We start from the raw sequence: 14,131 nt of genomic DNA on the forward strand, positions 1-14,131 counted from the left end.
ATACCAACCAAAGCACTCATACTCACATCATTAACTTTTCTAGTTTTAAAATGTCCACTTTATTCCATGTAACACTTAACTGGGTAACATTTACATCTGAAGAAGAGATGGTCCACACAACTGCTCTATGGCAAAACACTAACTCTAAGACATGTAGTCCAATTGTATCCGTTTCCAGGCACCGCCAGACAAGTGAAGTCACAATGCAGGTACGAGCATCACTACATTTTACATAAGATAAAAGAGGAGTATCAATAAACTTCAGGAAGTAGTAAATTCGTCTGTCCCTTAAAATGAGTATGCAATTGTTACAAAGCCATAGTAAGTGGTTTATAAAATGTAGTTTTATTTTATGTTACTCTGCTGTTACATAGGGCATAACATTTTCACAAGGCTTTTTTGGGACTACAGTCGATGATCAGCAACACACAACAGTGGTCCAACTCTCTACACGAGGGTCGCTAGACAAACTGGACGCTCCCTCACATGTGCACAAATCTGCATGGAAAAGTACTAACGTTTTAGACTCGGACTTGTGGACTCTATTTCCCCTTTCTAGTGTATTAAGAAATGACATGCACTTTAATTTGCCAAAAGCAACGCTTGTATTCTGGCAGCAACATGCTACTTCTATTACATAGGAAAGTGAATACCAGAACTACAAAAGGCAGGAGGTGTCAGTGAATTTTTATTGGGAAGGGAAGTTGTCAACTTAAACAGCAGCAAATGAAGAATGAATAAGGAAACTTCCTGTTGTCACAGATACACAAGACCTCCATCATATTTGATACAGGAGGAATTTCAATTTGCGACCCCCCGCGCAGAAATGCCAAATGCTTTTCCGTTCAATCTAATACTTCTGGATTCCTACCAAAAAGGAATACAGGAAGAGCACGGAAAAGTTGCTTACTAAAAGGAAGTAAGGGAGGGAATGTAGAAATTAAGAAGTTATGTAGAACACTTTTGAAATTGTAATGAACTGCATTTTCATATCTTCACAGTAATACAAAACACAGTCACTTGCAGAACTGGTTCAGATTACTTAAATACCAGATACATTTTTAGTCCTCTACATAAGTGTTTGGAAGTTACTGACGTTCGTATGAAATGAAGCTATTAATACTTTTCTACAGCAGTAACTGCACACCAGGAAGGCCAAGACAAACACAAATCAAGGAATGGAGTTTTCCCAAAGCCGCAGTGTGAAAAGACTATGAACAGTTGATTCCATACACATGAATGGGTTTCTTTGCTATAGGAAATCCAAATGGAATAAGGAATGGAGATGAGTAAAAAGGTTTCTTGAGGGGAAGAAGGATGACACCCTGTACGCATTTAGTTTTCTGCCCCTTCTGCCGCGTCACATTCTTCTCCTGCACTGTCTGATGTCCATAACTAGGAAAAAAAAAATCATATTAAGTTATCCAGACAATAGACACTGTGACCAAAGACTGGAAGTTAGATTTCTCAAACTCCCAAACACCATCAACTCCTCCCCCGAAGTGTATTTTTGTGAACCTCCCAATATGCATTTACAAAATGACACAAACTGCTTCAGTACGTTTTTAAAGCTCTTTTTTAATAGCAGTATAATTTCAGGAAAAAAAACGTAGTATTGTTAGAATTTAACGTTATCTCTGCTCACAGCAGCCAAATGTTCTTCCTGAAAGCACTACTGAAATATAATTTATGAAATTAACAAGGCAAAAGAATTTTTAAGGAAGGAGGTGAACCATAGTCATTTTAACGGTTTCCAAATATTTGAAGGGTGACTGTATTGAAATAGGAGCAGACCTATTTTGTATGCTGCAAAGGGTTAAACGAGAACAGGTGATGGAAATTAGAAGGACACAGTAGTGGGCAAGAAGATGTACAGAAACATTCTTAAATTTAAAAAAACTTTTAACACTTATTTCATTTTTGAGAGACAGGGACAGAGCATGAGCAGAGGAGGGGCAGGGAGACAGACAGACAGAGAGAGAGACACACACACACACACACAGAATCTGAAGCAGGTTCCAGGCTCTGAGCTGTCAGCACAGAGCCCCATGCAGGCCTTGAACTTGCGAACCGCAAGATCATGACCTGAGCCGAAGTCAGACACCTCACCAACTAAGCCACCCAGGTGCCCTGAGAAAGCATTCTTGAATTAGCTAGGATGTTAAAACAGAATTGATCCCCAAGGACCTCTCCAATTTTAGGGTGGAACAATGAAGTGAAGAAGGAAATAGTCAAGTTTTACTGACTATTAACAATAGTTCACAAAATGAATTTCTATTAGATCAACACAAAGAGACTACGGGTAATTTTAGAAAAACAAGAATCGTATATAATTTTTAAGTTATTGTTAAAAAACTAAAATAAATAGAAACAAAATGTCCCTAAAGAACTGTCTAAGAGAGAAAATAAAACAAAACCAGTTAAGATAAAGGCAGCCCCACAATAGTCCTGAGAAGAGATATAATGGCTCAGTTTGCTTTTCTTCTATGGAAGCTATTTACACTGATCATTCTTCTACCACTACCCCACAAGAACAGAGATTTCTAATGGCTGGGAATGAAGTATCTTCATTATTTCCTTGTTCAGCAAAGTTGAACACATACGGTGCTAACATTAAAAAAAAAAAAAAAATCCTTTCTAGCAAAAATAAAGCTGCAAACTGGGGAGAACTACACTTACATTAAAAGGAATAGTCCCTTCAGCCACATTTTGTCTAAACGTTTTGACATATTAAATTTACTTGAGCCTATAAAAGAAGCTAAGTAAAGCCCAATTTGTGTTTTTTTGCCCATTATTTTCCCCTTCATTATCTGCCTATCCAAGAAGGAGGAGAAAAACAAAAGAAAAACAAAAAAGATAAACAAGTGAAACAGGTCTTGGCCTAGAGACAGAAGTGGAGTAAACTGAGGTTAAGGTTTACTCACTATCAAATGACTGTAAGACATCACAAAGTAAATTTTCATTATAACAAGGCATTTCATGGGATTTTAGGAAAGCTTAGATACCTACACAATTCCTAAATTGCTGTCGCTAATTGATCCAAAACAAGAAAATATTGCAACTATAAAACCTTCCTATATTAACATAATTATCAACATCTTCATTCCAATGCAATAGTCAATGACGTTAATATTAAGAGTTCCTACAAACTTCGGATCTTCTCAGGAAGGTCTAATAAAACGCCTATTCAACTTGAAAGTCTGCCTACAAAAGAACATTTGGCCCACACAGAATACTAACAAGCACTCAATAATACTTTCACTTACATACCTGTGTTCATTTTCTGAGAGAAAGTTGAGCTCTGACTCAAAATATAGGGAGACTGAAATAACTATTTTTGTTCTTAAAAAAGACAAAGGATAACAACATTGAAAGAATGAACAACTCACTGTTAGGTTGTCTCTAAGCAACTGCATGATGAGGGTGCTGTCTTTGTAGGAGTCTTCGTTCAGTGTATCAAGTTCTGCAATGGCCTCATCAAAAGCCTATGCGTGGTAAACGATATTTGCATCAACACAGAATGATTACAATTACAAACCATTTTTACTAAATAGGTGAGCAACCACTTTATACTCTACTATCCATTAAAAATAAAGTTCAACGGACTCATTTTCACAGATTCTCAGTTTGTGGCAATGACCTTATCAGTATGAGTAAGGACTTAGGAGAATGATCTGAAACTTACTGTTTTAGCCAGTGTGCAGGCAAGCTCTGGGTTATTAAGGATCTCATAGTAAAATACAGAAAAGTTAAGAGCCAGCCCCAGGCGGATTGGATGTGTGGGCTGCATCTCCTTCTTGCTTATGTCAAAAGCCTCTTGGTAAGCTCCTTGGGAATTATCTATCGTTTCTGTGAAGGGAAGGAAAAAAACAAGCACAACACTGAAAATATCCATCAAATATGCAGCACATTAACACCCTTAAACTTACGCTACTGCCTCATGTAGCAGTGATTTTTCTGTGGTTTTCTCTTAAAGCCACTTATACCACAAAAACATTCTTGTAGTAGGCTATTTAAACACTAGTTTACAATGCTGTTTGCTTATAATCAGCTTTTTTAAAAACAGCATGAGAGAGTGTGACCAGATTTTTCAATCTCTCGGACTAAGACACTTTTTTCCTATCTTTTAATTTCACTAATTGGAAATGCAGCAATTAAAAATAATTTGACTGGGGCGCCTGGGTGGCGCAGTCGGTTAAGCGTGCGACTTCAGCCAGGTCATGATCTCGCGGTCCGTGAGTTCGAGCCCCACGTCAGGCTCTGGGCTGATGGCTCGGAGCCTGGAGCCTGTTTCCGATTCTGTGTCTCCCTCTCTCTCTGCCCCTCCCCCGTTCATGCTCTGTCTCTCTCTGTCCCAAAAATAAATAAATAAACGTTGAAAAAAAAAATTAAAAAAAAAAAATAATAATTTGACTGAGGGGCACGTGGGTGGCCCAGCTGGTTAAGCATCCAACTTCAGCTCAGGTCATGATCTCATGGTTCGTGGGTTTAAGCCCTGCGACAGGCTCTGTGCTGACAGCTCAGAGCCTGGAACCTGCTTCGGATTCCGTGTCTCCCTCTCTCTCTGCACCCCCTCCCCCCGCTTGCACTGTCTCTTTCAAAAATAAATAAACATTAAATAATAATAATAATTTGACTGATGGCTGCCTGGCTGGCTCATTCAGAAGAGCATGCACTTTTTTTTTTTTTAATGTTTATTTTTTAGAGAGAGAGAGAAACAGAATGTGAGTGGGTTAGGGGCAGAGAGACAGGGAGACACAGAATCCGAAGCAGGCTCCAAGGTTCCAAGCTGTCAGCACAGAGCTCACTGCAGGGCTCCAACTCACAAGCTGTGAGATCATGACCTGAGCTGAAGTCAGACATTCAACCTACGCAGCCACCCAGGGGCCCCTACAAGAAGAGCGTATGATACTTGATCTTGGGGTTATGAGTTCAAGCCCCACAATGGGTATGGAGATTACCTTAAAAATAAAATATTTAAAATAATAATAATAATAAATAGTAGTAATAACTTGACTGATATGGGTCAATAATATCAATGAAACCAGAAAAAAACTGGGCTATAATACCTCTTTCCAAAATAATGAAAACACTTTACAAAGATCATCACCACCAATATCTGTATTTTTGTGATTTATTTGTAAAAATAATACTGATTCTTGGTATCAAAAGAGGTATTACGTGAAAGGCAATAAGAAAGTGTCAACATATAGAACAAAATCTGCTCTGACCAGAGGTGGATTACTGACCTAATAAAAATGTCACCTTCCTGAAAAAACCGTTCAGTAATTATTACCGACACTAATCTGATTGTATCCATGCGTTCGAAGGGGCAGGCAGGTTTTCTCAACGAGACCACTGGTCCAGTACAGCTTTAGAAATACTGACCTAACAGAAATTTAAAGTTAGCCCTTTTTGGCCTGAATATGTGCATTTTCCGTCCTCTGAAATGGCACATTTATTGATCTAAATATGGCCCTCACATACGAAGGAGTTCCCGCTGACTGGCATGTAAGGAAGTACTACATACAATGAGCAGCGGTAAAGGTGTCTCAGCATCTAGGCTGTAAATATAGACTCTCTACGAATCCCAGACTATTAGAGTATTCTATGGAGAGGACCAGAAATGCCCATGAACCAGAAAGGATTAAATCAGCAGACTAAGGCTGGGCCTATGTCCCAGTCTTCCAAAGACCCCCCCTTTGACTTGCAAGTATCTGTCACTTTCAGTTTTGCTTATCTTTATGGCAATAGAAATTATACATCAATAATATTAAGTTTAGTATACAAGTTTTATTACAGCAGAGTACAACAGTCTTCTCTTGGTATCTTCAACTACACTGAGATTTGGCATGGTCACACTGTCCCACTTTCAGTTAGTAACTGTGCGGGCAGGAAGCCACAGTAACTATTTGAAGGGGCACACTCTTTTTGGATGGGGCAAAATTAAAATAATGAACCTACTGTTAATAAGGAATTAAGTGAAACTTCTATCTAGAACTTGATAAATTTGGTAGCAGGCACATACACAAAATTTAGTTATAGGACCTGCCTTATACTTAGCTACTAATATTCCAGGGAGACAGAGTTCAGTGTTAATACATTCACTTTGATTTTTTTTTTTTTTAAACAAAAGAGACTGGCAATTCAGTTACTCTCTTTTTCTGTATCTACATTCTTCTATGACAAATTATATACGAGCAATAATAGTTTCATCTCACCTCTCTTCCTCGGAAATGTAGTTATAATTAGTCTACAAGATGATCCTTCAGAACAGGTAGTAGTTAATAAATTAATATGTCAAACAGAAGAAGTACAACATCTTGTTTCTATATTCTGTATGTAATTTCCAATTATCTTAAATTGTAAGGTATAATGACACTAAGGGCCATGAGACAACAGAATCACTCAAAGCAGATGCAAATGACTGGGGGCTAAAAATACACTTCGCCAAATTCTAAAGCATAAAAGATTAAGCTTTCTTAAGATATTTTTAAAATATCTTATCCGATTATAATCAGAGTTTAGGAGTTTAATTTTTCAAAAACAGCAGCACATAAGGTCAATTCATGACTGCTTTCATTTTTGAGAAAACTAAGGTAACATTATTAATTTTCTTCTACATAGATTCCTAGATTTTTTTTAAGACTCCAAGATTTTTAAAAAGTTAAAGAGGGCCTGGAGATGACATAGTGACTACTGGTACAGGGTCCCATTTATCCTCCTTTCCTTTCCATTTTTAACTTTACCCAGAAACCAAACATACTTACGTTTTCGATCATCACCACATGCAACTTCAGCAAGGTACCGGAAGTAATCTCCCTTCATTTTCAGATAGAAGACCTTACTCTCTGGATTAGTTGCATTGGCTATTAAATACTTATCCAACAATTCCTGCAAGAAACAAGATAAAATATTAGGCACTAATATGAGCTCACAACAATATGCACTGGCATCATTACCACAGCAACTACAACCATACCACCTTGGACTTGAAACATGGACTGAGAGCAGGGGTCACAAGGTTGTCATTAGTTGAATGCTTTGGCTCACAGCAAGTCACAGTTTCTAATAGTAGAGCTAGAGCACATCGAACACTAATTAGAAAGAGCCTGGGGGCACCTGGGTGGCTCAATCAGTTGACCATCAGACTTGGGCTCAGGTCATGACCTCGCAGTCTGTGAGTTCGGAGCCCCAGTTCAGGCTCTGTGCCGACAGCTCGGAGCCTGGAGCCTGCTTCGGATTCTGTGTCTCCCTCTCTCCCTGCCCTCCCCCACTCCCACCATCTGTCTCTCTCTCAAAATAAATAAACTCAAAAGAAAATATTGGGTTAGTAATTAAGTATGTCTTTATTCCCTATTTTACTCAAAGAAACGTACACTCGATCCAATGAGCTAGTGCCTCTCAAACTGAGGAATTTGCACAAGGTGTGCCAGAAGAAAAGTCACAGAAGAAGGGCACCTGGCTGGCTCAGTCAGTAGAGCATGCGACTCTTGATTTCAGGGTCATGAGTTCAAGCCCCACACTGGGTGTAGAGATTACTTACAAATAAAATCTTTAAAAAAAAGTCACAGAAGACAAATAGGAATAGAGATCTTTGTGGACTATCAATCTTACTCGATGGTAAGTAATTTAAAAATCTTTTTGCAATAAATATTATGGAGGAGAGTAAAATTCTCATAGAAATTTTAAGACACCAATACCTATACCTCACAGGTTGGTTTTGGGAGTGAAACCAATCAGTGGATGCGAAAGCAATGCGCAGTGCAGTGTCACATGTTAAGCGGTTGGTGTCAGTGGTCAGCCAGCCAGGTATCGCCCCTCTTCTGACTCGGTGCAAAGTTTGAGCAGCACTGATCTAGGCGATGTGAAAACTAGTGAAAAAGTTTAAGCAAGAAACAGCCACGGTCATCTTTGCATTCTGGAAAAATAGCCACAGATATTATCAGTTAACATTATACAAAAATACCAACTACAAGGGTGCCTTGGTGGCTCAGTCGGTTAAGTGTCCAACTTCGGCTGAAGTCATGAGTATCATGTTCCTGAATTTGAGCCCTGCATTGATCTGTGTCTCCCTCTCTCTCTGCCCCCTCCCTGCTTGCTCCCTCCCTCCCTCCCTCCCCTAAAATAATAAACATTAAAAAAACAAACTACAATACAAAACTGAAGTTTAGAGAAGAATCCAGCTAAGATGGTTTCAATTTCACCTAACTGTATTACTGAAGAAGCAAAAGGTTGTTTACAGTTTAAAAGAAAAAAAAAGCTAAGAAAAAGTTTAGAAAACGGTTCTAACTGAAGAACTCTCTCATTGTTTATCTGACTAAAAATGGCCTAAACAAAATGCAATGATTACATCCATAACTTATTTTCACGGAAATGAACAGGAAAACATATTTTAAATCCTTAAATTTACTTTTTAAAAGTTTACATAAAAAATATTTTAAAAGGGCCTAAAGCTCAGGCAAAATTTTTTATTTTAAAATTACCTAACAAAGCCCCAGGAGTCTATACGTTATAAAACTGGCAAACTGCATAAAAATTGTGGCCAGGAATGAAACAATAGATGTCATTAAGGGCCACACCCAAACACTAGCGGGAACGGTGAAAACGAATGCTGGCTCCCGACCAGCACCAAACTCTTAATTGAGAAAAGATTCAAGAGAAGGCTGTAAGAATTTCTTCTGCTCAGCATCACCAATTCAACTTTAATAGCTATCCGCTAACATGAACCTGAGAAACTCTTTCCCAGAATCTTAGAAATTCGTACTACTTTAACTTTTCCCTCTAATACCATTTGTATATATCATGGACGGCTTTCAATTTAAAAACGATTTTTGGGGAACACCAGATTTTAGGACTTTTGTGTGGAGGGACCGCCGCAAAGAAGCGGACTTGTTTTGAAATCGCATACTGAACCACAGCCATCCCTATCTTTAAAGAAAAATTCAACAAGAGTGGATTGTGAGAAGCTGCATTACACAACACAAACACAGTATCGATTCTGTGGGAGCCACAACCTCTGCTTGCACCCAAACTGAGAACTGGAATATAAAATATTCTTTCTTCTCCTCCCGAGTGAGTCAGTTAAGACGAGATCACACAGAGGAGCTCCAAAAAGGTGCCAGCTCTGGTGAAGACATTTTGTCACAAAAAAAGCTACTCGGTTCCTTTAAGACGTAGTACTCTGTGATGGAACGTGGCCGAAGTGTGGTAGCAGAGGCTGAGAAAAGCGTGACCCGAGCGAGGACTTGGGGCGAGAAGAGAAAGGCGGTTGTAGCACCGATCCCTCCTCAGTCACGCAGCCAGATGTGGGCGCGCTCATGAGGACGGCTGACTGGCCTCCAAACGATCGGGAAAGCTGCGAACAACTATTGCACTAGTAAGTACACAGCCACTCGTGAGCTAAACTCGTCCTTTCTAAAATTGCCAACTTTGACTACTAGCTTGCATACAGCCACGACATACGATCGACAAGGCTGGCTTTTACATAGTCACTTGTACATTACTTCCACCTTGGAGTTTCAGCTAGATATTACGGGTTCTTTGTCAGATGCCACATCACTAGCTCCCTAAGAAGGACGGAAACAACAGGTACAGAATAACTCTGTCTTGCCACATGTTACCAGTAGTAGAGATGTATATTTTAGCCCCAAAAGACAGTGGATTCTGCTTCATGTCTTACCAAAATGATCATGGCTATTACCAGGTAGTATCAATACCAGTACTGGGGCACCCGAGTGGCTCAGTCGGTGAAGCATCCAACTCTGGACCTCAGCTCAGGTTATGATCTCACACTTCGTGAAATCAAGCCCCGCATCGGGCTTCGCATGGAGCCTGCTTGGGGATTCTCTCTTCGCCCTCATCTGCCCGTCCCCTGCTCATGCTCACCCTCTCAAAATAAATAACTTTTAAAAATACCAGTATTAATTATTAATACCAGACAGAATAAAGGCTACACTTAAAGGTATAAAGTCTAAATGTACAACTTTTATTTAAAAAATTATTTTAAAAACTCAACATGGATCAGAGAGAGAGAACCAAAATGATAAATGGTAACTACGTGAATAAGAAAATCTTTCCATATAAGGTAACTGGTAAGAAGTCAGGAGACAGAAAGAGAATCAGTTTTAACATCTAGGTAGTTAAAAGTTCCCCCGCTGATTTCTCCTGCACATTATTCTTGTCAATTAAGCGGGAGATCCCCTTTGTAACTCTTCGACCTGCAGATTTTATGATCCTGGGAGGCCTGGAGAGCTAAGATGGGGGTTCCTCCAGCACTGACTGTGTGACTTGACTTGGGTAGAAGGCAAATGGTCATTCTTTTTTGAAAATCTGAGAGATCTGTAAAGTCCATGTACTCACTACCCAAAATTACAAGGTGGACTCGTAACTGAGGGCTAAACCAAAGAAACACAAATCTGAGCAAAATCAGAGGAAAATGTTTAAGTTACTACACAGGTCACTTTGAGAGACGCTAAAGGACCTCAGAATAAGCTTAATCTCATAAAGATAGGATGGCAATAAAAATAAAAGGTTGTATCAGAAAAGCTATGGAGAACTGTATAAGAAATGAAATTGTCATGCAATAATATTGATGTAAATTTAGTATAGCAACTATTCCTCTTCAAGCCCATGTCTTAGAGAAAAGGCTAGGAAGAAAGAAAAACTCTAATACTAATTCTATCCCCAGCAGTGAATTATTTTGGCTTATAATAATCCTACCATCACATCAACAGTTTTTCTAAACAATTCCTTTGGCTTCAGTGGTAATATTCCATGGCATTCAACAAACTAAAATAATGTTTTCCTTAAACTCATTTATAAGTGATTCCTGTTTACAGACAAAATAAACTGCTCTTGTCCCTCATCATATAGCTAGCTTATTCTTTATATAAGAAGCTGATTTATTTAGAAGAGTAGGTAACTGATGAAGAGTCATTATCCATATATTTTTATCAGTTTAATCAGCACATACTACTACCAAAACTACATCCATCCATTCAGCAAATAGTCAAATGCTCAACATATGCCAAGCCCCATTCTAAGCACTTTATGTATTATTTACAGCTAAACAAACCATCGTGACAACGAATAAAAGCACACTGGAGTCCAACAACGTGTCCAAGTCATACAATTAAGTGGAGCCACTATCTGAAACCGGAGGTAGTATTTCTAAGCCCTACCCTGTAAAATAAAGGTTAATAATACCCAAAAATACCTAAAAGCATTTGTCCTTATGTTAGATATTTATTACAATTAGTAAAACAAAATAATTAATATGGCGTACAGGGCAATATGATTATTTAACAACTGGAACATTTATTGAATGGTAAGAGCTACATTTTTCTGACATTCCAACCTCAAGTATCATGTAGCACAAAAAAAAAAAAAAAAAACCCCACTGATATGATATGCACGAAAAATAGTCTCTAGACATTAACTGTCTCCTAATTAGGTTGATTAATCCAAGGCACTGAAATCAAAGTAAAATTTAAGACTCAAGAAGGAAATCACATTTCATCCAGAAAGAAATTATACACACATAACAACCCTGATTTGGGGTGGCTGAGTGGACCTTTCAGAGGCTGCATGTGATGGGCTGGAATTACAGGATGGGTCCGAGAGAGAGGAAGATAAAGGACCAGGGTAACTTTGGGTTATTTTAGAATGTATGATTTTAGAAATTAGATTCCTTTGTGAAAGTGATTTATGTCATTAGCTCTATGACCTGGTGGCAAATCACGGCTTCTCAAAACTGTTTCTTTATACATAATGAGAATATTATGATCCAAAGGCCTCCTCTTCTCAGAAATTACCATTTTAGGGGCGCCTGGGTGGCTGAGATGATTAAACATCTAGATTTCGGCTCAGGTCAGGATCTCACGGTTCATGAGTCCGAGCCCTGCGCTGGGCTCCGTACTGACAGCTGGCTTGGGATTCTCTCTCTCTCTCTCTCTCTCTCTCTCTGCCTCTCCCCTGCTCCCACATGCTCTCTCACTCTCTCAAAATAAATAAACTTAAAAAAAAAAAATTACCATTCTAAGTATACCAGCTAGGGTTGAATCTCATAAAGGACTTGTTGCCTTAACTAAGGAGGCAATGAATCATCTATAACATGACCCAAGTTAATCATCTATCACATTATCAATCTATGGAAATATTTTCTACCCTTAATAAAATAAATGCCTTGCACAATTAATTGCCCTTGCACTATTTTTTTTTTTTTTTTTTTTAACACTTACAACCAAAGTGGCTCGATTTTATTGCAGGGACGCTAGGGAGGAGCAGGGCAAGTGAGGGTCTCTGCAGGAACTCCTATTGCTGAGTAGGACTGCCAGGCCCAGGTCTGTCGGGAAGGCAGGAGAGGATCAGCGGCCTGCCCGCTTTGCTCCATCTTGGGCCCAGGGTCTAGGCCCTCACTACTTGGGGCCGAGGTAGGACACAGCTTGTCCTGTTTTTCCCAGGGTCTCCAGCAGAAGATCCACGCTGTGCTCAGAGTTGACGCAAACCTTCTCGTTAGGCGGGTCAATGCCAAACTCAACTCCTCCCAGCTTGTTGAGCACCCGACTGACTGCACTGGAGCAGCCTTCACAGGTCATGTCCACAAACAACTCGTGTTTCAGCATGACTGTGGATGTGGTGGTAGCGACGCGACGCCTCTGCTGGCTCTCTCCCTTGCACTATTTTTTTTAAAGTTTATTTCTTTATGTTGAGGGAGAGAGAACACACAGGTAGAGGAGGGGCAGAGAGAGAATCCCAAGCAGACTCTGCAATGTCAGCACGGAGTCCAACGTGGGGCCCAATCTCTCGAACTGTGAGATCATGACATGGGCCAAGACCAAGAGTCGGACACTTAACACTTAATCAGCTGAGCCACCCAAGCCCCCACCCCCAGCACTATTTAAAAACGTTATTGATTGGGGCACCTGGGTGACTCAGTCGGTTGAGTGTCTGACCCTTAATTTCAACTCAGGTCATGATCTCAGGGTCATGAGTTTGAGCCCCACGTTGGGCTTCATGCTGAGCATGGAACCTGCTTGGGATTCTCTCTCCCTTTCGCCTTGTCCTTCCCTCACTCATGCTGTCTCTCAAATAAATACAAACTTTAAAAAAAATGTTACTGATTCATAACTGTTAAGTCTTGGAATCTAAGTCTTAAACCCCAGCTCTGGTGCCTAACTAAAAAAATGAAGGAATGAAGTAAAAATTTTCATAGAGGCTAATCACCAATGTGAGGGATCCCACAGGTTAGGCTGTGTGATTTAGCTGACATCACATGGCAGATCAGATCAGTAAGAGCTCAAACTCAAGTTGCAATGCCTATATTCAGGTCCCTACCTTCTTTACTCAAACCTATATCAAATCCCAAACCTCTACAAATGAACAAAAAAAAATTTTTAGTAAATTGTACCAGAGGAGTAGAGTGACCCTATGTCCTGGTTTGCCTGGCTTAAGCCTGCTGTCTCGTACAGTTATAATGCTATCTCTTTCATTCTTGAGAAGTACCCCATTTCTGAAGATATCTAATCATCTTGCAGACACCTAGTCATAGCTCAGAGTATTATTTCAATACTAAAAGTTAAGGGATTAAACTTCTTGCCAGACCCTTTAACAATCATACAGAAGGTGCTAAAACTTTGAAGCATGCACTGACAACCGAAGGTGGGGCCATGTAACTAGTTCTTTCTCTGAACTTCTTCTTTTAAACATCACCTATTTGTCAACTGAATAGATGCAAATTTGGACAACCAACTATAAATATCAGCCTCATTAGTGACAAAAAATGAAACCAAAGCATCTTTAGTAACAATACTGACCTAAATTTTAGAGCTTTTACTTTAATACTTTTGCCGCTCCCCTAATCCCTTCCATAACTAGTATTTTATGCGTCCCTAACTATCCTAAAATGAAATTAGTAGGTAATATGTCTACACATAATCTTAAAATCTACATTAATATACATTAAGACAAGGGAGAAATAAAAGCAATTTGTAGTAAAACAGTATGTATTTCCCTATGTAAATGTTTATACGCCTAAAGTGTAAAGCATAACACAGCCAGATGTTTGCCTCTAAGAGATCACCATGAATATGAGAACCTTCAGATACAGACTTCCACAGTCTGTACAAGT

At 39.3% G+C, this 14,131-nt stretch overlaps 1 protein-coding gene and 1 pseudogene across 1 annotated transcript in view; both read right to left on the reverse strand.

The window, feature by feature from the left end:
• Nucleotides 1-326: 326 nt before the first annotated feature.
• The window catches only part of YWHAQ (tyrosine 3-monooxygenase/tryptophan 5-monooxygenase activation protein theta), a 39,086-nt gene continuing 25,281 nt past the window's right edge, over nucleotides 327-14,131 (reverse strand). Inside the window, exons 3-6 of the mRNA XM_086699976.1 lie at nucleotides 6,771-6,894; nucleotides 3,686-3,849; nucleotides 3,390-3,485; nucleotides 327-1,395 (exon numbers count right to left, since the gene is read on the reverse strand). Of these exons, the coding sequence (XP_086556102.1) occupies nucleotides 1,336-1,395; nucleotides 3,390-3,485; nucleotides 3,686-3,849; nucleotides 6,771-6,894 (444 nt within the window). The 3' untranslated portion in view covers nucleotides 327-1,335. The remainder of the gene's footprint in view (nucleotides 1,396-3,389; nucleotides 3,486-3,685; nucleotides 3,850-6,770; nucleotides 6,895-14,131) is intronic.
• On the reverse strand, nucleotides 9,244-13,845 carry LOC147582214 (copper transport protein ATOX1 pseudogene; annotated as a pseudogene).

The sequence above is a fragment of the Puma concolor genome, chromosome A3 (genome assembly GCF_028749965.1).
Source record: "Puma concolor isolate L17-30 chromosome A3, mPumCon1.1.hap2, whole genome shotgun sequence".
Taxonomy (NCBI): Eukaryota; Metazoa; Chordata; class Mammalia; order Carnivora; family Felidae; genus Puma; species Puma concolor.